We start from the raw sequence: 24,321 nt of genomic DNA, 5'->3' as shown, positions 1-24,321 counted from the left end.
TTCTCATTTGAGCATCAGAGTGTTATTCTCCTAGAATAAGCCATAAGCAGTGGTAAATAGAGCCTCTCTCCTTCCCAGCTTCCTGGATATTGCCTGTCCCAGTCCCAACCGCAAGAGGGGGTTATAGAAAATTAGGTAGGGTCAATAAATTCTCTTTCCCAGAAGCTGGAATTTGGAAAGGTACTCCACACCGCTTTCCAGGAGCCAGGTGAAGAACTCCTATGTGGTTCCACTAAGAGCGAAAGGTCATGGAAAGGTGTCACTTATGTGGATCGGTGAGAGGCTAGGATATGGCTTTCATTCAATTTTTGCTCAACAAAAATATCACATCAAATATACATCTTAAATGTCTGATATGCTTTATCAAACAGCTTTATTTTTTAAAGTATACTATTATGGCATCTTCAGAAATCTGAGAGAAATTACTTAGAATTCCTCCAGAACACTGAACCTTCCTGCTGTTCGGTAAACCTGTTTCAGAGACTTGAATGCCTAAATATGTTCGGAGCACACACTCACTAGTTTTCAAAAAAACCTCCTCACCAGTATGTAAATCAGAAGTTAGCCTTTGATTTTTTTTTTAAATTCTCTGTTATACAATCTGCCAAACAAGTTGCATTTTTATGCATGAACTAAATTTTTACAGTTACCATTTTCACAAAACTTACAATTTAAAAAGAGAGAAAATCAATGGCCTGAAGTGAGAAATAAGGACTATAAAAATAAGAAATATAAACCTTATGCTTTAAGGGATGAGATAAGTAACATCTGTGCATGGATTGGAAGAATGTGTGTGTGTTATTCTTCAAAAGCATCTGGAAACAATATACCAGACTAAATGAACCACTAGTCTGACTAGCTATGGCAGTTCCAACTTTCCTATGATGAAAAATGTGTATTTATATGAATAACCAAGGCATGTTGCAGAATTCTGAGTAAACAAGGTCACTGTCCAACTGAATGGACTATCACATCACACTTGGATAATATAAATGGTCCAATAGATTCCTGAATTTTGGGGCATCAGCAAGGTATTTACTGAGATCATTAGCAGAATTCTGTCTGGAGAAAAGAAGACCGACAGGGAACATGACAGTTAGTACATAAAGGAACAGGAGTACTTGTGGCACCTTAGAGACTAACAAATTTATTTGCGCATAAGCTTTAGTGGGCTACAGCCCACTTCATTGGATGCATAGAATGGAACATATAGTAATAAGATATTTATACATACAGAGAACATGAAAAGGTGGAAGTACCCATACCAACTGTAAGAGGCTAATGAATTAAGAGGAGCTATTATCAGAAGGGGGAAAAAACTTTTGAAGTGATAATCAAGATGGCCCATTTTGGACAGTTGACATGAAGGTGTGAGGATACTTAACATGAGGAAATAGGGTTATTACAAGGAGGAGGAAGGTAAACTATTCTTGTTAACCTCTCAGGATAGGACAAGAAGCAATGGGCTTAAATTGTAGTAAGGTTTAGGTTGGGAAGTTTTTCATAATGTCCAACTGTCAGGGTAGTTAAGCACCGGAATAATTTGCTTTTGGAGGTTGTGGAATCTCCATCATTGGAGATTTTAAGAGCAGGTTAGACAAACACCTGTCAGAGATGGTCTCAATAATATTTAGTCCTGCCATGAGTGCAGGGGACTGGACTAGGTGACCTCCCGAAGTCCCTTCCAGTCCTAGGCTTCTGTGATTCTGCTCTCATTCCTCTTACAAAGAATGAACACTGCTCATAACTTCTAAACAAAGGAGAGTTCCGAATTTTCCAGTTTAACTTGGCATTTCCTATTAATATGGGGATATTAAAGCAAACAAGACAGACAAATGTAATGAAACCTCAGTAAATGATCCTCTTGCAGCAATGCAGTGCTATGCCATGTTTCAATCTTTCTTTACAGTGGTCTTCAAAGTAGTCATAATCTCTACTTTCTCTGCAGCCTTGAATTCAGATGTTGAGGAGCATATTGATACAAATTAATCACCTTCAAACCTGGTGGACTGTTGCAGCACACTTTCTAATATTCATTTAGGACATCTTCTAATAAAATATTGGAAAGTGAACTCAGATGCTTTTGGGCAAGGGGAGGGAGGCAGGCCAGGGTGGAGAGATGAGTCTAACAGCATACCGTGAAATCAAGATTCAGGCTCTGGCAGACTAAAGTAAGGACCAAATTCCAGTGCTGCTTAAATGCTGATTCATTCCTGGTTGGAATGCTGTTGAGATCAAATGACATATGGACTTGACATTTTAAATCCAGCTCTCCCACTGACTGCTCATGCCTGTGTAAGTGTGATACAAGCAACACCTATAAAGTCACTGTAAAAAGTGCAAAAAAGTGTACTTTGTTACTTTGCTACATGATCTCTGTGTAGAGTGGATAATATCCTGACTGGTGAAAAGTACTGCAATTACCACTTGTGCTCCGAGTTATACTTTCCTAAAAAAAATACCATCAAAGAAACAAGGGGATTACCTACAACACCGAAAGCAGAGACCGCTCGAGATAACCCAGAGGAGCCCTTCTGTCCAATCTTTGTTCTATTTCCCAGATCTAGGCGGCCAAGAAGTTCCCTCACCTCTTGTTGCGTGTACACATGCTGAAAATAGAAATGCATATTGAACTTATTCTTTTGGTTATCATTGTTACTTTACATCACAGAATAGTGGAGTTTATTTAATTGCATAGTTCTGTTTTGAAAAGTGACTAAAGAGAACATCATGGCTTCCATTGTTTATTGGCTCTCAATTTCATAACATATGTGGTCAAGATTACAAAGCAAAATTGTATTTTTGGGACCTGATCTCCACTGTCAAGCTTGAGTCCAAGATCAAACAGTCTATAAGATAGCCAGTACCTAGTCCACCACAGTGATTGTTTAAAATTATTTTTTAAATTTCCTTTAAAAGAAAAATTGCTCATTTAATAAAAAGTATATTTGTTATTAAGTTACATTTTAGTCTTATTCAAATAAATTAAATAATTGTATCTGATAATTTAATAATTTTCTTATCCTAATTTGTCTCCTCATTTCTAACAAAATCTATCGGCATTAATCTCCATTTATTGAAGTGCTAGGACTTTTTTTCATTGGAATGGAGAAAAATCCTTCTGCCCTGCAATACATCCAACCATGTGGTCGCCTTGTATTTTCTGTACTTTAACAGTTTTCAGTAATTGTCTTCTTAAACAAATTATTTTGTAGAACTAGGGTCTATGTGGACACTTGTCCAGGGCCCAACCAAATTCAGGGCCATGAAAAATGTGTCACAGACCGTGAAATCTGGTCTCCTGACATGAAATCTCATCTTTTGTGTTTTTACCCTATACTATACAAATTTAATGGGGGAGACCAGCATTTCTCAAACTGGGGGCCTTGACCCAAAAGGGAGTTGCTGGGGATGGTCGTTATTGGGTTATTTTAGTATTGCCACCCTTACTTCTGCGCTGCCTTCAGAGTTGGTGGACGGAGAGTGGCTGCTGTTGGCCAGGTGCCTAGCTCTGAAGGTAGCGCCCTACCAGCAGCAGCACAGAAGTAAGGGTGGCAATATCATAGCATGTCACTCTTACTTCTGCACTGCTGCCTTCAGAACTGGGCAGCTGGAGAGTGACAACTGCGGACCAAGGGCCCAGCTCTGAAGGCAACAGTGCAGAAGTAAGGGTAGCAATACCACACCATGCCATCCTTACTTCTTTGCTGCTGTTGGTGGTGGTGGCTCTGCCTTCAGAGCTGGGCTCCCGGCCAGTAGCCACCGCTTTCAGGTCGCTCAACTTTGAAGGCCGTGTCACCACCAGCAGGAGCACAGAAGTAGGAGGTAGGAGTAACACAACCTCCCACAACAATAAACTTGCAATCCTCCCTCCCACCCCCAACTTCTTTTTGGGTCAGGATCCCTACCATTACAACACCATGAAATTTCAAATTTAAATATCTGAAATCATGAAATTTATGATTTTTAAAATCCTATGACCATGAAATTAACCAAAATGGACTGTGAATTTCTTAGAATTCCACTGAGTGGAATGGTACAGTACCCAGTGCAGGCAGATCTCTTTGCAGGATTGATGCCTCATGCCCTCATCCTCCAAAAACATATGCATATCCATAACTTTATACACATCAGTATTCCCCCTGAAGTAAAAGTAAGGAAGTAATTGCACATGTTTATGAAGTTAAGTAGGTGTGTAAATCTTTGACGTGCTAGGCATTACACCATAAAATCCTTGGGGCAGGCACCATGTCTTACTCTATTCTGTACAGTACCAAGCTTTGTTGTCTGTTGCTCATCTTGCTTCAGCTGTGTAAGTGATTTCAAACCAACTTCAAGCATTTAGGTAAGCAGTAGTTAAGCGAGTTCATTTTGCATTTCAGAATGACACAGCTGAACGTAAGACAAAACTCACATCTATTACTTGACATTAGGAGATCATAGCTAACAAACTGCACAGCTAACAGAAACGGAGTGTCATGGAAGTATGATGTAACAGAGTTACGCATTTGTACTAAGAGAAAAGTTTGGCTGCCATTTATGTAGAAAACAAATCACACATGTGAAACTGATAGCATCATGAGTACATTTTTCAGCTGTTCTGAACTTACCTTATCATCAATTATAACTAAATCTGTTGGTTCAGTGCGATCAATTTTCAAAACACGATACTTGGTCTCTGCATGATTACTCCCAACAAGAAAATACCGCTAGGTTTAAAAAAAAAAAAAAAGAATATATTGTACAAGAAAGAAAACCCCGCAAAACTATAAACATATTAACAATAGCATTATATAGCTGTAGATTAGCTCTATCTTAATTACATCAGATACATTTGTAAATGGTATTGTTTTAGCCATCAGCATTTCAGGTACATTTTGTACGTGTTTCATGACGATTCTAATCGATTCCCGACACTTAAAAAGCCCCTCAACTCTCCACCTCACACCACAGAGGGAAGAAAACCAATTTAAATCTGGGGAAAGAAAAACTGGCAGCTGTGTGGAAAAGGAAAATGCAATTTACAGAAAAGAGTCCCCTCTGCCCATTTAGCCATCACTGAACTCTCTGAAAAGTCTTCAAGTAGCCTGCTCACATGCTTTAGTGGCAAGGCTACAAGATGAAGTTGGTGAACAGTCCTAAGGAAGTCAGTTGTTTTTTCCAATAGCCTCCCAGTTTAAAGAGCTTAATGGAAACAGTATCTGTCTCTCCATGAAGTACTTTAAATGTGGAAGAAGTGATGAGAGAAAACTAACTAGAATGCTAGTCAACTTCCCTCTGTAGTCTTCCACATCTAAAGCATTTCTGCTTCTTTGTAGACAGAGAACACCAGCTCCAACACCATCATAACAGGAAAGGTATAAGAACCTAAACTGATTGACTGATATACATGGAGGTCAGAGTGTCAAGAGGGAGGCAGGACGGGAGAGAGAGGAAAGACAAGAGAAACTCAGAGACCAAAATAGAGACAGAGAAAGGGGAAAATGCAAAAAGAGAAACTGAAGGAGATGGAGAGAAAGAAATAAAGGGCAATAATACTGATGTCTGATCTTGTTATCCATTTTTTCAATTTAGTGACTCTGGACATAAGAGTTACTGAGAGGTTAGGCCTTGATCCTGCAAGGAACTTCACAAGTGCAAGGATCTGTCCCTGGGGAGCTCCTTGCAGGAGTAGGGTGCCTTAAGTTAATTATTGAAGGCCAAACTACACCTTTGCATAAAAACTTCCTTTCATATCAATTGCAGTTATACAGTGTACTGATAATACATGACTCCAGTTTATACCCTCTCACCCCAGCCCACAGATTGATTAAAACATTATTCAGTCTTTACCACAAGAAGAATTTCTTCACATCATTGGTACATGCTGAACACTCACCACGGATGATAGCTAATTTAAATAATGAGGAGCATTTTTAAGATCTGATTCTGATGGCAGACTTGGAGGGAAGATCATTGTAAAAGATGGACAACTACGTATCCAAGATCAAACTAGAAACACTGATTCCTTGGGGAGGATCAAGTGAAAATATATAAGAGAAGTTTCAGTCAGGCAACACAAATATTCTGATGGATAGATTTCACTGGTAAAAAAACATCTATATTTAAGAACATTCTACATACTATGCTCAAAAATTATAGGGGCTCATTAAAAAATGCCCGACTATTTGCCAGGATCTAAACATTACAAAGTGAGAGATATACCAAAATTTCAAATCTTAATCCAAAAACAAATAATTAAGAATTTAATTTTAACAGTACTGATAAGAAATAACTGCATTTTTAAAAACAAGGCTATTTGTATTTCTACCTCTTAAGCGAAATGTGAAAAGTGAACATTTGCACTGTACTCATTACGTGACAAAACGGTAAACTAAAATTGAATTATCTTCTACATTTAGGGTAATTAACAGTAAGTGCAGATTACAGGACTGGCTTGCTGTAGGAAGCTTTTGTTTTGCTAATTCCTTCCCTCAGTACTGTCCTAAACACAACAGGGTGTAGCCTTTAATAATGCTCAGCCTAGTAGGAAAACATGTGGCTGTACTCAGCCTTGCTCTTAACTTGAACGGTCACATGGATTTAAGATGTGTGAGGGGGATCAGCAACAAGATTTACACAGTGCCTGAGTATCAGAATTCATACGAGCGAAAAAGTGAAGATGAACAAAAAGCTCATTTTTGAAAAAACAAGCACAAATTTAAGACAAAATATTTAAATTGAAATTAATAGAATTTAAAGCCCTATTCAGCATTCTCTACTCCCCGCAAAAAACTCCAGCTGGTATCCTAGTACCTAGGTATTACACGTATATCGCATGGTTCTCTGCAAAAGGGTTTCCACTTACAGAACTGTGCCATAGTATGCATGCATGTGGTTCTTTACAATTAGGATTACAATGGTCCACCAAGCTATAACACACACTCCTCATTTAAATCTCCCTTGAAAACTCAATTCCACAACTTCCACACTGCAAGTAAATCAATTTTAGTCACCTTATATCTTTACTCTAATTTTTATATACAACACACACAACAAAAACCACAGAACCACCAAGACACACTCTTACCTAGACTGACCAACCATGTGATCTTAATGCTTCCAACTCTTATTCTCAATGCCCCTTAACTCCCTATTCCGAATCACCCACACCTGTAAAATTTAGATTGTAAGTTCTTTGAAGCAACTATAATATCTTTCTTTGCTGTGAAGTGTCTAGCACATCATGGGTGATTACAGTGGCATGATAGCACCACTGCAGTTAGGGTAATGTCACCACATTTTAAAAGGTCGACCTTTTTAAGTCCTCTAAAATGGACATGCTTAGTCCGATTTCTTAGTAATGTGGTGTGCCTCTGGAGGGTGGAGGATAGATTTAGTGACCCAAAGTATGAGTCCCATGAGCCAGGGTTTCCAGAGATATAAGCCCTGAAAAAACCTGCCATTTTTAACAAGTTTTAAGGGTTCTGTTTGCTCGTTTTTGCAAAGAGCTAGAGATCTAACTATTGATGTGATGATCTCAATTTGTTAAGTTTTACCCAAGGTAGCACATGGAACTCACTAAATCTTTGGGGGTCTGGCCTGGTCCACACTATGAAATTAGGTTGGTATCTAAGTTCCCTCTAAGCTGCACAGCCATATAGCAGCCTAATAAGCACTGCGCAGGTTCTCAGGCCTGTGGCAGGGAGGGGCACTTCACTTCTTCACTTCAGTCAGCAGCACTGCTATGGGTACCCGCATGACGCCACAGTATGCTAACATTTTTATGGCTGACTTAGAACAACGCTTCCTCAGCTCTCGTCCCCTAACGCCCCTACTCTACTTGCACTACATTGATGACATCTTCATCATTTGAACCCATGGAAAAGACGCCCTTAGGAATTCCACCAGGATTTCAACAATTTCCATCCCCACCATCAACTTCAGCCTGGACCAATCCACACAAGAGATCCACTTTCTGGACACTACAGTGCTAATAAGCAATGATCACATAAACACCACCCTATTCCGAAACCTACTGACCTCTATACTTACCTACATGCCTCCAGCTTTCATCCAAACCACACCACACGCTCCATTGTCTACAGCCAAGCTTTAAGATATAACCGCATTTGTTCCAATCCCTCAGACAGACACAAACACCCACAAGATCTCTAATCAAGCATTCTTAAAACTACAGTACCCACCTGCTGAAGTGAAGAAACAGATTGACAGACCCAGAAGAATACCCAGAAGTCACCTACTCCAGGACAGGCCCAACAAAGAAAGTAACAGAACGCCACTACCCATCACCTTCAGCCGCCACCAAAAACCTCTCCAATGCATCATCAAGGATCTACAACCTATCCTGAAGGACAATCCCTCACTCCCACAGATCTTGGGAGACAGGCCAGTCCTCACTTACAGACAGCCCCCAAACCTGAAAGCAAATACTCACCAGCAACCATACACCACACAACACTAACCCAGGAACCTATCCTTGCAACAAAGCCCATTGCCAACTCTGTCCACATATCTATTCAAGGGACACCATCATAGGGCCTAATTACATCAGCCACACTATCAGAGGCTCATTCACATGCACATCTACCAATGTGATATATGCCAGCAATGCCCCTCTGCCATGAACACTGGCCAAACCAGACAGTCTCTACGCAAAAGAATAAATGGACACAAATCAGACGTCAAGAATTATAACATTTGAAAACCAGTCGGAGAACACTTCAAGCTCCCTGGTCACTCAATTACAGACCTAAAAGTTGCAATTCTTCAACAAAAAAACTTCAAAAACAGACTCCAAAGAGAAACTGCAGAACTGGAATTAATTTGCAAACTAAACACCATTAAATTAGGCTTGAATAAAGACTGGGAGTGGATGGGTCATTACACAAAATAAAAACTATTTCCCCATACTAATTTTTCCCCCACTGTTACTCACACCTTCTTGTCAACTGTTTGAAATGGGCCATCCTGATTATCACTACAAAAGCTTTTTTTTCTCCTGCTGATAATAGCCTACCTTAACTGGTCTTGTTAGAGTTGGTATGGCAACACCCATTTTTTCATGTTCACTGTGTATATATATCTTCCTACTGAATTTCCCACTGCATGCATCCGATGAAGTGGGTTTTAGCCCACCAAAGCTTATGCCCAAATAAATTTGTTAGTCTCTAAGGTGCCACAAGTAATACTCATTCTTTTTGCGGATACAGACTAACACAGCTACCACTCTGAAACCTGTATACATGTAGTTAAGTTTTCTCTCTTTATATATTTGTTGTCCAGTCAATAAACAATGGCAAATAGATCATTTTGAAGTTATAAAAAGATAGGGATTTTAAAATCAAATTGGTGTACAAAGAAGGAAAGGCTTATGATCCCCACTAGGGAGACTTACTCACGACAGAAGTTGGATATTCTGAAGATTAATTTTGTATTAAACCTTCCAGACTATAATCCTTAATGCAGTTTAAAAAAAAAAAAAGATAGATGCAAAACGAAAAGGAGATGCATGCTTCTCCTTGGCATATTTGTCTTGTAGGATTTTGTTAAATCCAATCATACTCTGCAAGCAATTGTACTGGTTCTGATGCCAAGAAAGGCAGTACATAATTCTAAAATAACCAGTTTCAGAAAGCCCAACTAAGCCCCAAGAACTGAAGGTGCTTGGGTAATAATGTTGCTAATTTTTAAAACTGCAAAAGTTACAGCAAAAGTTGTGTGTGCAGAAAAAGTTAAAGTACTTATACAAAATGTCTGTAATTTTGTGGCAATAGGAAATCTGTAGCTGCCTATGGCATATGTCCCAGCACACAAGCTCTGAAGGTAACAAACAGCGATGTGCTAATTACACTTTCTATTGAACAAATGATTGGGGAACATGCTGGGCTGCGTGCTGAGAGACCTTAGTAAGAAAACTGATTTGGGATCATAGGCTCAGGGCTAGTAATGTTTTAGCACACTGTGGAGATCTCTCTGCTTGCATACATGCTGAACACTGACCTTTAGGACAGCACAACAGGAGCTGTCACCTGCAGTCAGGTCACCTTCCTCCTCCAAGCCAACAACAAAATTGTTCAGGAAAAATGTTTCCATCCAAAAAATATTTTTATGATTGCTGATATATATTGCATTCGACACCAGAAAACCAGAGCTCAGAGCATGTGATAAATGTCTTAACAGAATAACGATAATCACTGCTAAAATAGGATTAGACTGTCCTTTTGGTACTGCACATGGAGGGGAGCCAAATCAGGTTTATTTGGATATAAAGTATAGTGGCAATTAAGCAGCATACTTCCCCTTCCATTAATCCTGCAGAATGTCTGAGTTCTATGAGACAGAAAGTATAGGCCAGGGTGGTGATTCTTCTCAATTGTATGGTCTTCACAAAAGCTGGTGGGGGACTATCCAACGTAAGAAAAATTCTGTCAGAGTCAGGGTTATTTACACAGGACCAACACTGCACAGTGAAAACACTCCTGAGGATAGCTAAAGGGTCAGCCACCAGTGGTCACTGCATGCTCTCCCAGGAGGGAGAATTTCTGTGTGGAATGGAATGGAATCTGACCTATCAGCTCAGGAAGCGATCCTTTCAAGAAACTATAAATATGTAAATACTTTGCATTTTAAATTCTTCTAAAGAAACATACCTAAAAATAAACTGCACAATTTTCAGAATAAAGATTGAATCATCATGTAGTTCGTGTGTGCTTATTAAAAAACCTTAACATAGTAATGTGCACTAATACTACAGCTTTGCAACAGTGATATTGTTTTGGGATATTAAAATAGAATACCTTAGCAATTTTATGAGCTTATTGCATCTGAACTGTACTGTAATTTAGAGTGCAAATGACTTGAGGGACCATGTTTTCTATGTAGTTTACAGCTTGTATATACTCATAATCAAGAAATAGATATAATGAGATGTCATCCTTAAACTTCTGTCATTAGGATCTAGGTTTCCCCAGTGAAATAGTTATTGCTGATAATGGGCTTGCTGAAACTAGAAGCAATAGTAGTTAACTTATAATGCTGTAGAGGAAAAAAGTCTCAATGGTACACTTTGAGTGTCACCTTTCAATTTCCTTGCTTTTAAATGTGTTTTTACAACCATTATTTAAAAAACCCACACATTTTACCTACAGATTACCTAGAAGATTGGAACACCATCACTGAAGAATTTCAATTACTTAAAACACAATTTTCATTATAAATATGAAGAGATTTTATTTACTTGACAGAAATAAATTGGGCCAAATTCCATTCCTTTGCTCTCCTGTGCTACATGGCATAAGGGAACCAAAGGATTAGGAAAATAAGTAGAAAGAAAAGAAATTTGAACATAGCGGAAATTCAGCTGCTACAGTGCATGCTTCCAAGATCCTGAAGAAGCCCTTCTATACAAGCTGCTTCTAGATGAAGCTCCATGGAAATTTTGAGAACGTGGCCTGTAAAAAGTACACTATTTAAATAAAAGGAACGTCTGCACAACAATTAATGCTGACCAGGCCAAAATTAACCTCCCAGCTTTTGCACTAAACTCCCTCCCCTCTCTCAAACAGGATAGGATTGCATAAGCACACTTAGAGTTGAGAATGCATGAGTCAGCCATACTGCTAGTGGTAGCTAGAGAGTGTGCAGAGATTTTTTTTTCTGCTCTGTGGATCGTGAATCTGCAGAGTTAGTGCCAGTGTTTTCCAAAAATCCTCTGCCTATACAGGTACTACAAGTCCTACCTTTTCTGCAAGGCAATCACCCCAATGCTCTGAAGGTGAAAGAATGTAGAAAGAGCTGCAGGAACCCTGTGTAGGTTTTTCAAAGTAATTCTCCAAGGTTTTCAATGAAATAGGATTGTCTTTTTGTTCATATGTAGTCCAGCTTACTGTGATATAACTATTTCTGACACGCCCTATGACTACGGTAGATGCTCATTAGTAACAACATAGTGGTGACCTTTTGCTGTGTTGCTGCTAAGCAGCAGTTGCTGTTATGGGGAGTCTTGTCTGACCAAAGGCAGCATGCTTTTTCTGATACCCAAATTAGCAACAGAACACACTAACAATTTAGAACTGTAATAATGTGATGTATGTTTATTATTATTGCTACAGTATTACATTAGCATATGTACTGTACATTTTAAACATATGCTCTGTTCTGCATTTGTAGTCTACCACCATATTGTATCAAGAAAGCGGTATTAATTGAGTTAACATATAGAAGTATCAAGTTTTGTTTTTATGTTTTAAGATCAAACAGCCACCATGACAACACACACAACCTCTGGCTCCTACTTATAAAAAATTTTTGTACTCACACTAAACTGTAATACTTTGTATGCACTGTAAGTTGCCCTGGATAAGAGTGTCTGCTAAGCAAACTAATAATAATGCTATAATAACCTCAATTAAAGTACTATTCCACATCAAGGTGTATTCTATTTATACAGTGTGTATCAACTTGTAAATTAAGGTAAACTCACTCATTCCAGGTGAAAGAACACTTAATTTTCTCTGCTTCTTCTCAGTCACAATTTTGTTTTGAAAATGGGATTCAATGTCCCAAGAGACCTGTAACCACGTCCCTCTAGCTGTGAAAAATGCTAAAGTATATTCAAAGCCTTCAACAGCTCGGGGTTTCTTGCAGGTGGAACTTCATCAAAATCCTCCTCACTCTCTTGATTATGTTTCATCAACACACACTCATTTCTCTAGCTTTGCAGCAGCTTCAACGCTCACTAATTCCTCATCAACTAGTCCTCCAAATTGAGCAAATCCTCATCCATAGTCACAGGAGCTACTAAATCCTCTTTTTCCATGTTGTCTGGAAGTGGAACATCATTTGGGGGTCAAACTCTTCAATATCCTTGTCTTCCACACCTTCCACTGGCACAACAAATTTGCCTTTGCTGAAACAGCTGGAAATTGTTGTCGCCTTTACATCTTGCCATGCTGCAGCAACAAGGTGAACACCATCTAGAAAATGTACAGTTTTCATCACTGTCTGAACATCTGCATTGGGGTCCGCATCAAAAAATAATAATAATCTGGTTTGCAGTTTTTGATGGGTAATGTCCCTTCATGTTCTTACTCATATCTTGATCCATAGGTTACATTAAAGATGTCGCGTTAGAGGGTAGGAATTCAAGCTGAATGTTGGTGAGAACCACTCCTGGGTGGGGTGTGAGACGTTATCCAGTAAGAAGCACATTGTACCGCTCTGCAAGCAAAATTGACAATCCCACTTCTTTAGCCAGTTGATGAAAATCTCACCTGTCATCCAGGCATTTGATGAACTGACATAATTGAGGGGGAAAGTTTACGGAAATCCTTCAGAAAGCATCTGGATCTTTTTCACTTCCCGATCATGAACAGCGGGCATTTGTTACTCCCATCCATGTTGGCACAGAACGAGCACGCTTACCCTGTCTTTTGAAGCTTTCCCTCCTTCTAGCTTTTCATTTTTTTCTACATCCTCTAGCACAGAACCCTTTCAGATAAAATCCTGTTTCGTCAGCATTGTAGATGTCATCTGAGGAAAACCTTTCAAGAATATGAGAAAGCTTTTTGCACTGCCCCTGCTCAGCTGCTGGCTTGCCCACCGATGGTTTTTCCTCATGCTCTTTTTTGAAAGCAACGCTGAAGCATTTCTTCCATCTAGTAAACAGACTGTCACTTGCCTTAAAATCATTCAATCCAAGTGAAGTAGCAAGCTGAAGGGCTTTTTCCTCGACTGCAGGTCCAGCATGCAGTACTCGCTGCACTCTCTTCTCCTTGAACCATATAAAGAGAGCCTCGTCAACATCAGAGGCTTTTCCCTCATGCCCACTCTTATGGCAGCTGTTTAACTGTCCAGCTTCATATTTAGCCAAAAGCTTATCCTTCAGCTTCCACATTCCACATACAGTCAACCTGTGCAACTCCCACTTGACTGCAACTTGGTTTTGAGTAGTCCCCAGAGTGACAGTCTCAGATAATCTGTACTTTTTCTTTCAGTGAAAGACTTCTGGCATTTTGTCTGTTTTTGCCACAAAAAATGATGCAAGTAAATGGAGGATGTGACATCACAAATGTTGCTCTTATGCAGTGGCTATGTTGCTGTTACCAATTGGACAATTCATGGTAGGGAAAGCGATCCAAGGAGAAATTTAGCTCATAACCAGAGTTGCTCTTACAAGATGTTGCTACAAACAAGCATCTACTCTATTAGGATTTTCTATTAAAATTAGGGCTGTAGAAGGTTAACCGGTAAGCATTAGGCTTACCGTTAATGGGACATTAACCGTTAACCCAGCGGCTGGCCGCACCAGGTGGGATCCCGGCCTTGGCAGGACCCCAGCCCCTGCCGCCCCGAACCAGCCCACCACGGGAGCAAACGAACCACCACGCCCTGAACCAGCCCACCATCGGTTAACCAGTTAGATGATATTTGTGAAACCTAGACAGTGCTCACACACAGCCACCATTTTTCAAAGTTTCAAATCTCAGCCTCACGTATTTTTTTAAATAAAAATTAGGATTTGTAAATGGTGGTCAGTGTATATTTCCTTCCAACCATCTAAATCTATGTACCAGCCCAGAAACTACAGGAATAAAACCCAATGAAAATCCAAATCTGGATTCTGCATCATATGGCATCATAATTAATATTCAATTCAAATCACGTTAATGGAATCTTAAGGAAGACATGAAAAGCCTTCTTGCTTATTTACCTGTGGTAAGTAGAAAGCTTTCCTTGCCAACTGGTGGGGGTCTACCTCATTTTTTAATCTAAAAATAAGGGTATGTTTCTCGCTCTTACAATTGTGGAGACAGCCTTTCACATGTGCACTAATGCAGTGCTGTCTTCCCAAGTCTGCAGACAGATACTCAACTATTGCACAGATTGCCCAAGCAGCAAAGAGCTGAAGAAGAGCTCTGTATAAGCTCGAAAGCTTGTCTCTCTCACCTAGTCTAATATGCTGGGACTAACACGGCTACAACAACATTGCCTACTAATAAGACTCATCAGTTTCACAGATGCTATTTACATATAGCTAAAGAGAAACAGAGAATTATGACACTTCACTATTTTTGCTGCTTGGCTAAGCTATAAACAGGAGCAGAGGAAAACAGTGTAGCTATGCACAGGGAAGGAAGATCAAAAAAGTGAAAATGACCTGAGGGACAGAACAAGACCCTCCTCATTGAAGCAACAGAGTGGCAGACCATCCGCACAAGTTTAGTGAGGCCTCTGGAGTGAGCCAGAAGAAAGCTCCTCTCTTTTGTGACACAGAGGCTCCTTACCAAAGTGTCCTTGATTATTGTCTGACCCCCTCCCATAATTTCCCTCAACTGTGAAAGCTGAAATCGATTTAAAAAAAGCTTAAAAATATCAATATTACCTATCAAAATTATAAAAAAAAACATTCTGCCAAGCCTTTTATCAGGAACCTATTATTAGGAGGCAAGAAACTCAGCAGCCTCCCCAATCTCAGTAGTCTTAAAGGGATGGGTGTCTTCCAAGGCTTTGCTCTTGGATGTGAGTCATAAGAAGTCCCACTCTTTCACAACAACCCCTATCTATTAGGTGTCTAGTTAATTGTTCAAACTTGTATTTTAGGTACTTTTTAAAGTTCCATACAACCTTTTAATAAAATATTTTGCACTTATATATAAAATTCTTTCCTTCCTGTGCATGCAGGAGACCTATTCAGGTACCACTCCAAGATTGGAATGAACTCCCACAGGAAATAAGAGCCACTACACCCTTCACCACATTCAGCTCCAAGTTCAAGGTCCATTTCAACCTTGCTTTTGCCAATATGAACACACAGCAAAAACTATAGTATTTATTTAAAATTTAAAAAACCTCCCACAATCTCCCCTTGAGAAGAGGAAAAGAGAAAGAACTAAATGTGCCATATGCTAGCCATGTTCTGAAAAGCCCTAATCTAAAAAAGAACTTAGGTACTGTGATTCTGAGCAATGCAAAGCCTAACCTTTAGGCTCTTAGAAAAATCACAGGAACACACTATGATGTACAAAGCCTGAGTTAGGTGCCTAGGCTCCCTATACAAAGAATGGGGAGAGAAAGGCACTTCAGAATGAGGTCCATAAACATCACACTACTACGCTAGGTGGAGAGCCACCTAAGACAGCCTATTGAAGATGCTGAAGAGAGGGGTGTCCTCCCTCTTGCCCCTCATACAGCAATAGGTGCCTAAATCCAGGCCAAAGGGAGGAACCTATTTCTTCTATCCACACCCAGGCACCCCTCTCCTAGAGTCAAGCAGCTTAAGCGTTCAAGTCGGTTTTTGACAGAAGGAGTTAGACACCTGCCTCACTCCACACAATATGATACAGTGTGGGAGGGAGAGGCAGCAGAGGAGCCTACTTTATAAATTTTAGCCCAGTGATTAGAGCACTCACCTGATATGTAAGACTCAAGTTCAATTCCCCTCTCTGCCTGAGTGGGAGAAAGGACTTGAACAGGGGTGACCCCCCTCACAGGAGAGTGCTTTAACCACTGGGCTATGAGAGAGTGTGATGTGGGGCTCCCTACAATCTCTCCTGTTAAAGTTGTTCCACTGTGGATAAATAATTAAGGAGTCATTGGAGTAGGCAGACTGAACCTAGGTCTCACACTCCTAGGTGGGCTATAACCACTAGGCTACAGAATCACTCTCGCTATATCTGGCCCAGTGACTCATTATTTATCCACAGTGGTACAGCCTCAGACAGAGATTGAGGGAGCCCCACCTAAGAGTATCCCATAGCCCAGTCGTTAGGGACTCTCCTTTCTCCCCATCAGGCAGAGGAGGAAACTGAACCTGGGTCACCAACATCCCAGAGAAGTGCTTTAACCAATATGCTAAAAGTTATAAAGTGGATTTTCCTGGGGCTTAGGCAGCAGATAGGGTTCTGAACACCTAAAGTGAGACAGCAGTGCACATGTCCTCAGGCAGAAACTTAGGCACCTAGGGAACTTTTATGCTGAAAACTTAGACTCTGTGTGAGTTTAAGCAACTACTGGGTTACACAAGAATTTCATGCATCGCAGAGGAGCCCACAACTGGGAATTAGGTACCTAAGTATCTCTGTAAATCCCACCCTCAGATATTAGGGTAATGATGCTTGTATCTGAACCTGGACAGAACAGCATTAATTTAGATTCAAAATACCCTGCAAGATACGTAAGCAGTATCATCCCCTTTTACAGAGGACACAGACAGATTAAGTGACTCGCCCAATGCCACACTATTCCAGGAATTATGGAAAAAACATGGCAATATTGCCAGTGGTTCAGACTAGAGTTCTCAAGTAGGTTCCATTGAGGGAAACACACAGGCAGTTATAGGTATCTCTAGCTCAATCCATCTTTGCTGCAGAATGAAAAAAAGGGTATTGGGTTTACTCTACATCCTTTTGGTTTACTGCCCTCTAGTGTGCACTTTTCCATAATAAGAAGTTAGCACAACCAATTTAGTGTAGTTTTTCCAGCATATTCTTGTCCCTTGGATTTTTCCTCTATATTTTATCTGTTTAACAGCTAGCTCAATACAAGCAGCAGACTGATTATTTCTAAGCAAGCTCTCAATCTTCCCAGGACAAACTCCAATTCACATATCATAACATTAATCAACCCAAAGTTCAGTTTAAAAAGCAGGCCTTAACAGTTCTAGATTATTTTTTTCTATCACTGTATTTAAAGTCAACACTGGCTTTTTCTAAATATAGCTTTACTCATGACTGCTTAACTGACCCTACTTAGAAGAGCTCTGTGTAAGCTCGAAAGCTTGTCTCTCACCAACAGAAGTTGGTCCAATAGGAGACACTATCTCACCCACCTTGTCCCTGTGTAGTCCAGCATCCTCTGCCCCCTCCCTCAGCTCCCAACTTCTTTTACAATTACTTTAACCACTCTACCATATATATATATATATTATATATACACACACACATACTTTAACCACTCTACTAACAAAAATACCTCCTTTAAGCACTCCGTACTTTTCCAATTTCTGTCTCATCTGTCCCCTGTCCTTGAACACTACGTTCCTTAGTTTCACTGTGTTACATTATCTTTCTCATGGATCATCTGCAATCTGCAGTTTCCCTCTCCATTCTTCTGAAGCTACTCACTAATCACCTGCTCCCTACTAAGTCGGAAGGCCTAAACTCTGTCCACTGTCTTCAGCACAATCACTCCCCCCTTTCATATATTTGCTCTCCTCTGTAGGCTTTTGTGGTTCTGGGCTTGAACAGCTCCCTTTCTAGCTTCCCTAATGCTCCTTCATCATCTTATTTACTGGTTCCTCCTCCATCCTGCTTTCAATCATTGTCCCTCAGGTCTTCCTTCCTTGGTCCCTTTCTCTTCTCCCCAGCACCTATCACTTCGGCAACCTTTGGCACCCGGCCTGCCAGGGTAAGCCCCCTGGCGGGCTAGACCAGTTTGTTTACCTGCCGCCTCTGCAGGTTCGGCTGATCGGGGCTCCCACTGGCCACAGTTCGCCACTCCAGGTCAATGGGGGCTACGGGAAGCGGCGCAGGCTGAGGGATGTGCTGGCCGCTGCTTCCCGCAGCCCCCATTGGTCAGGAACAGCGAACTGCAGCCAGCGGGAGCCGCCATCGGCCAAACCTGTGGACATGGCAGGTAAACATACCGTCCCGGCCCATCAGCAGATTTCCCTGACAGACCGTGTGCCAAAGGTTGCCGATCCCTGCTGTATAACCTAATCTATTCTCATGGATTCAATTACCACCCATATGACTTTCCCAACGCACTGACTTCTCCCTCTGTTCAAGCCTACATTTACTTGTGATTGTCTTTCCGATCTCGTCTCAGTGTCCAGACTCCCAAGGAAAGTATTTTTCAGTTGAAAATAGAGTTTGCTAGTTCTCACCCAAACCATTCTCTCCCAGTCCATTCTGTATCATTGTAGACAATTCCACAATCCCCTGTAATGCAGGTGTGTAGCTTTAGTGGCTAATTTCAACTCTATCTTCACCTTATCACATCACATCCAGTCAGTTCCTAAACTCCACCAGTCCTCCCACTCTCAAAAATCCAGCCCCTTTTGTCCATGCCTTAAAATCTTGGTATGTGTACTAGTTCTCTCAGTAAATACAACTTCCTCTCTGGACTCTCTGATTCTCACATTGCACTCCCCAAATTTGATATGATCTTCCACAACCACTACTGTACTCACTACAAAAACTGCCTTTTGGCAACAAAACAGTGATAGCGTACACACTGCAATGTGACCTCTTTCGAAAAAACACCTAGTTTTGGCGACAAAAAACTTCCATCCTATGAGAAAGACTTGTCTTTTTCCCTCCCTTTATTGTTGACAAACAGCCAGTGTAGACACCAGTCCGTCCGTCCCCCCCTCGATTTTATTGGCTTCCAGAAGGTGTCCCACAAGTCCCATGCTGCCACTCTGGTCAGTGGTTTGAACTCCGCCGCCCTGCAACCAACCCACCCCTCCCCCACTTACAAGCCCTGGGAAATTTAAATCTCATTTCCTGCTTGCTGACTTCCCAGAGGAGCTTCCCAGGTGGCTTCCCAAGTCAGCAAGGCTGGATATCGCATCAAACGCGCTCCCACTTGGACCACCGCTGTGTTGGTGGATCTGATCAGTATATGGGGAGAGGAGTCTGTTCAGTCAGAGCTGCAAGTGACCAGCAGGAATTGGGACACATATGGGCAAATTTCTGTAGGCTTGTGCAAAAAGGGCTATCATCAGGACACGCAGCAGTGCAGAGCAAAGACAAAGGAGCTGAGGCGGGCGAACCATAAGGCGTGGGAGGCGAACCATCACTCTGGTGGTGCGCCTAAGACCAGCTGCTTCTATAAGGAGCTGAATGCTATCCTCAGTGATGACCCCACCTCCATCGCCGATAGCCCCTTGGATACTTTGCAGGCAGCAGAAAGAAGGGGTAACCTGGAGGCTGAAAGTCTGGAAGAAGAAGTTGAGCTAGAAGAGGATCTGGTGCTCCCAGCAGGGTCGCCCGATGGGGCAGGCAGCCAGGAACTTTTCTCCACTCCAGAAATGCTCAACAGGGAGCAAGAAGCAGATGAAACACCGGGTAAGTTGCTGTGGCTTGTGTCGGGAATCAAAAAGTGTGAGGCAGGTAATGTTTTCTGTGAGCTGGACATTACCCTGTGTAGTTAATCTGCATAGCCAAGCAGGGTGTCGATGGATATCGAAACCTGCAGGGAATCCTCCATAGAGAGGCTCTGGACAGTTTCCGAGAGGTACTTGTTAATCCTCTGCCGCAGATTCCAAGGGATTGCAGCCTTGTTAGTTCCCCCATTGTAGGAAACTGTACCATGCCATGTAGCAATAACTGGAGCTGGGACCAAAGCAGCACATAACTGAGCTGCATATAGACTGGGGTGAAAGCTGCAAGCATTCAGTAGTTGTACCCTGGTTTCCCTGGTAACCCACAGCAGCAAGATGTCAGCCAGCAGGTTGGCCCCCTGTGAAAAAGTGTGAGATAATTTTAGAATGAGTTCCCTGCAAAGCTGCCCTGCAAGCCATGACCTCTTTGTCTGTTCACACAACCACCTTCCCCCCACTTCCGACACTCACCGTGATTGGTGCATTCGCGGAGATGTGTGCCTGCCTAGAGTCTCAGAGAGAAAGTGATTTCTACTAGCAAAAGGCTCTTGTTACTAAAATGTTTCAATCATTTGCTGGAATGTAACAATGCCTCTTCTGTTCAGCACAGACCTTGAAGATCACCACGCACCCCTGCAAACAGGCTTCGGCAGATAAGGAGGAACCCTAGGTGCAGCAAAGACGACATGTTCTGGGAGGTGCTGCAGCGTGATGAGAGACAGATCAGGGAAAGCGAAGAGTGCTGGGAAGCCAAAAGGCAGGATAGAAAAGAGAATGCTGCATTTGCTAGGCAAGTGACAGAGTGGATGATAAAAATTATGAAGGATCAGACAGAGATGCTCAAGTCTTTGATACAGCTGCAGACTGAGCAGATCCGTGGTCAACTTCCACTGCAGCATATGTAGACGCATAATTCTTTGCCAACCCCACCCCCTCTATGCCCACACATTCCTTTTCACTTCACAGCACTCCTGAGTTTCCCCATCACTCCACCCCCTCTCACAGCTTGCACAATGATAACTGGAACTACACAGTTGTGAGGTTTTACCCTTTTTAACAATAAAAAATGCTAAGGTATTTAATAGTACAGCGCTTTTATTCTGTGTTCTACAAAAGCGAATAGCAATCAATTCACTCTCAGGAACAGGCTTCCAAGGCATTTTGTTGCATGGATCTTGGGCCCCAAAATTGTACATGGATGCAACAGGGAAGTAACTCCAAAGCAGACCTGTGTTACTGCCCCTCATCATCAAAGTGGCTCCTCAAAGCCTCTCTGATGTTAATAGCAGCCCTCTGGGCTCCTCTGACAGTCCTAGGCATCTGGCTGTTCAAACTGTGCAGCCAAGCGCTCTGCCTCAGTGCTCCACACCTGAGCAAACATTTCACCCTCAAAGTCACACAGATTATGCACAGTGCAGCCCACGGCTATGACCATGGGAACATTATCCTCGGTAAGGTCTAGCCTACCATTGAGACACCTCCAGTGAGCTTTCAAATGGCCAAAGGCACATTTGACTACCTTGCAGCACCTGCTCAGGCTGTTAGAACGCTCCTTGCTGCTGTCCAGGTGCCCTGTGCAGGGTTTCATGAGCCAGGGCTGCAAGGGGTAAGCCGGGTCCCCCAGAATTACTATGGGCATTTCCACATCCCCCACTGTCATCTTGTGATCTGGAATGAAAGTCCCCACCTGCAGCTTTCTGTACAGGCCACTGTTCCTGGAGATGTGTGCATCAAGCACCTTTACAGACCACCCTGCATTGATGTCCGTAAAATGCCCGCGGTGATCCACACACTCCTGCAACACCATGGAGAAGTGTCTCTTCCTACTGATGTATTCAGAGGCAAGGTGGTCTGGCACTAAAATTGAATGTGTGTGCCATCAATCACCCTGCCACAGTTAGGGAAACCAATCTCTGCAAAACCATCCACTCTTTCATGCACATTTCCCAGAGTCACGGTCCTCTGCAGCAGGATGGGATTTATTGCCCTGCACACTTGGAGTAATACAGCCCCAACGATGGACTTTCCTAGTCCAAATTGATTTGTAACTGACTGGTAGCAGTCTGGAATCGCTGGCTTCCACACAGCGATTGCAACACGCTTCTCTACCGAAAGGGTAGCTCTCAATCTGGTGTCCTTGCACCGCAGGTCGGGGGACAGCTCAGCACATAGCTCCATGAAGGTTGCTTTACGCATCCTAATGTTCTGTACTCACTGGTCGTCATCCCACACCTGCATGACAATGTGATCCCACCCATCAGTGCTTGTTTCCCTAGCCCAAAAGCGACAGTCTACTGTATGCAGCTGCTCTGTGAATGCACAAAGCACTGAGAAGTTGCTGCTGTCCATATCACACTCGGCTGCCTGCGATTCATCCTCTGTTAACTTTGTGAGTAACTCTGCAAGTAATTGTGCTGCTATGTACAATGTCCTCATGACAGCCAACAGAGAATAGGAGAGAAGTGCGGGATCCATCCTCTCTCACTGCGGATGCTGGCGTGCACTACAAAAGAATGACAGTAGGAAAAACAGCATGAAAGGAAGCCAGAAAACATTGGATGGGTGAGAAACAAAGTGGTGCATGACGGTACATTTTGCACACCCCAGGATGCGCCGCACTCCGTTTCCACGTTCCCACAACCCCTAGCGATAGATGGTGTCACCAGGCACTGTGGGATACTTACCCCCAGTCCATTGCTCTCGCTATTGACAAAGGTGCCCCAAATGTGGACACGATCTGTCAACAGAGGGAGCAACTGTAGGCACATTTTGGTGACTTTGCTTTTGTTGATTTTTCCTTGTCGACATTAGTTTCATCAACAAAACTTGCCAGTATAGATAAGCCCTAAGTGAAGACACTATCTACGCCAATGGGAGAGCCTCTCCTGTCAGGATAGGCATTCCACTGCCCCAAGAGGTGGTAGCTATGTCCACAGAAGACACCCTCCCGTCAACATAATATTGTCTATACGAGGGGTTAGGTTGCTATAACTACATCTCTCTAGGGTATGGGACCCGTGAGCGACGTAGTTATACCCACATAAGTTGGTATTGTAGACCAAGCCTTAATATATACAATACTAAGCATCCAAAACTACAAACATCAATAAGATGAGAGTCAGCAGAAATCTATAAGACTTTTAACCTAATAATATATGGGTTCCATATCCAAATGCATAGCTATCTTTCATTGCTTATTTTGAAGCTAGAAGCAGAATTAAAAAGCCAGTGCTCTCAAACAGCCTCTCTGTTAAGATCCTACAGACTCCTTTAGTTTTGCATTACGTACACGGTGTACTCATTGGCTATCCATTCACCACTTCCTTGTTTTTCAGTTACTTTAATATGTTCTCTGGGACTCCTATAATCTCAGTCTAATTGTTTATTTGAGCACAAACACTGCCTGTTTCCCCCTTGCTTATCTGTATGCATTCTAAAGTATAATTAAGAAAAAAGCCATGTCACATTTTCACACTATCATGAAGATGATAGTGAAACAAATTAAAGTAAAATGATTCACTTTTTTTCATACAAATTAGCAGACTGGGGAAGCAGAAAATGAGCTAACAAAAACCCTATGCCAACAAAGAAATTAGTAAGCAAACAAGTCAAACCACAAAGGCATAATAAAATGAACACAAGACAGAAATCAATACAAATCAGAGGTTATATTTTGTCACACGTGGGGAGGAGGGGGAGAATAGCAGACAACCTTAGGCGACTTATTTACAACTGTGAATTTTAATTTTATTTTAACAACAATGTGTAGGGCACCTTAGAGACTAACAAATTTATTTGAGCATAAGCTTTCGTGAGCTACAGCTCACCTCATCGGATGCCATTCAGTGGAAAATACAGTGGGGAGATTTATATATACAGAGAACATGAAACAATGGGTGTTACCATATACACTGTAACGAGAGTGATCACTTAAGGTGAGCTATTACCAGCAGGAGAGCAGGAGGGAAAAAGCCTTTTGTAATGATAATCAAGGTAGGCCCCTAAATAGATATGTGGGCGCAGTTGGCAATGGGCTTTGTTGCAAGGATAGGTTCCTGGGTTAGTGGTTCTGTTGTGTGGTGGCTGGTGAGTATTTGCTTCAAAAACAGACTCCAATGAGAGACTGCTGAATTGGAATTAATTTGCAAACTGAATACAATTAACTTAAGCTTGAATAAAGACTGGGAGTGGATGGGTCATTACACAAAGTAAAA

General features: G+C 41.8%; 1 protein-coding gene across 4 annotated transcripts in view; it reads right to left on the bottom strand.

Annotated features, from left to right (window-relative positions):
• The window catches only part of FIG4 (FIG4 phosphoinositide 5-phosphatase), a 158,613-nt gene that overhangs the window by 130,344 nt on the left and 3,948 nt on the right, over window positions 1–24,321 (bottom strand). For 3 of the 4 annotated variants that reach the window (XM_084624323.1, XM_084624324.1, XM_084624322.1), the window contains exons 2-3: window positions 4,611–4,709; window positions 2,486–2,609 (exon numbers count right to left, since the gene is read on the bottom strand). In XM_084624323.1, the coding sequence (XP_084480449.1) occupies window positions 2,486–2,609; window positions 4,611–4,709 (223 nt within the window). Of the gene's footprint in view, window positions 1–2,485; window positions 2,612–4,610; window positions 4,710–24,321 lie in introns of those variants that run through there. The other variant, XM_084624325.1, reaches the window with a different exon arrangement.

This window comes from Lepidochelys olivacea (genome assembly GCF_965140295.1).
Source record: "Lepidochelys olivacea isolate rLepOli2 genome assembly, chromosome: 3".
Lineage (NCBI taxonomy): Eukaryota > Metazoa > Chordata > Testudines > Cheloniidae > Lepidochelys > Lepidochelys olivacea.
The sequence above is the reverse complement of the archived record's forward strand: the minus strand, read 5'-3'. Positions and strand labels throughout refer to the sequence as shown.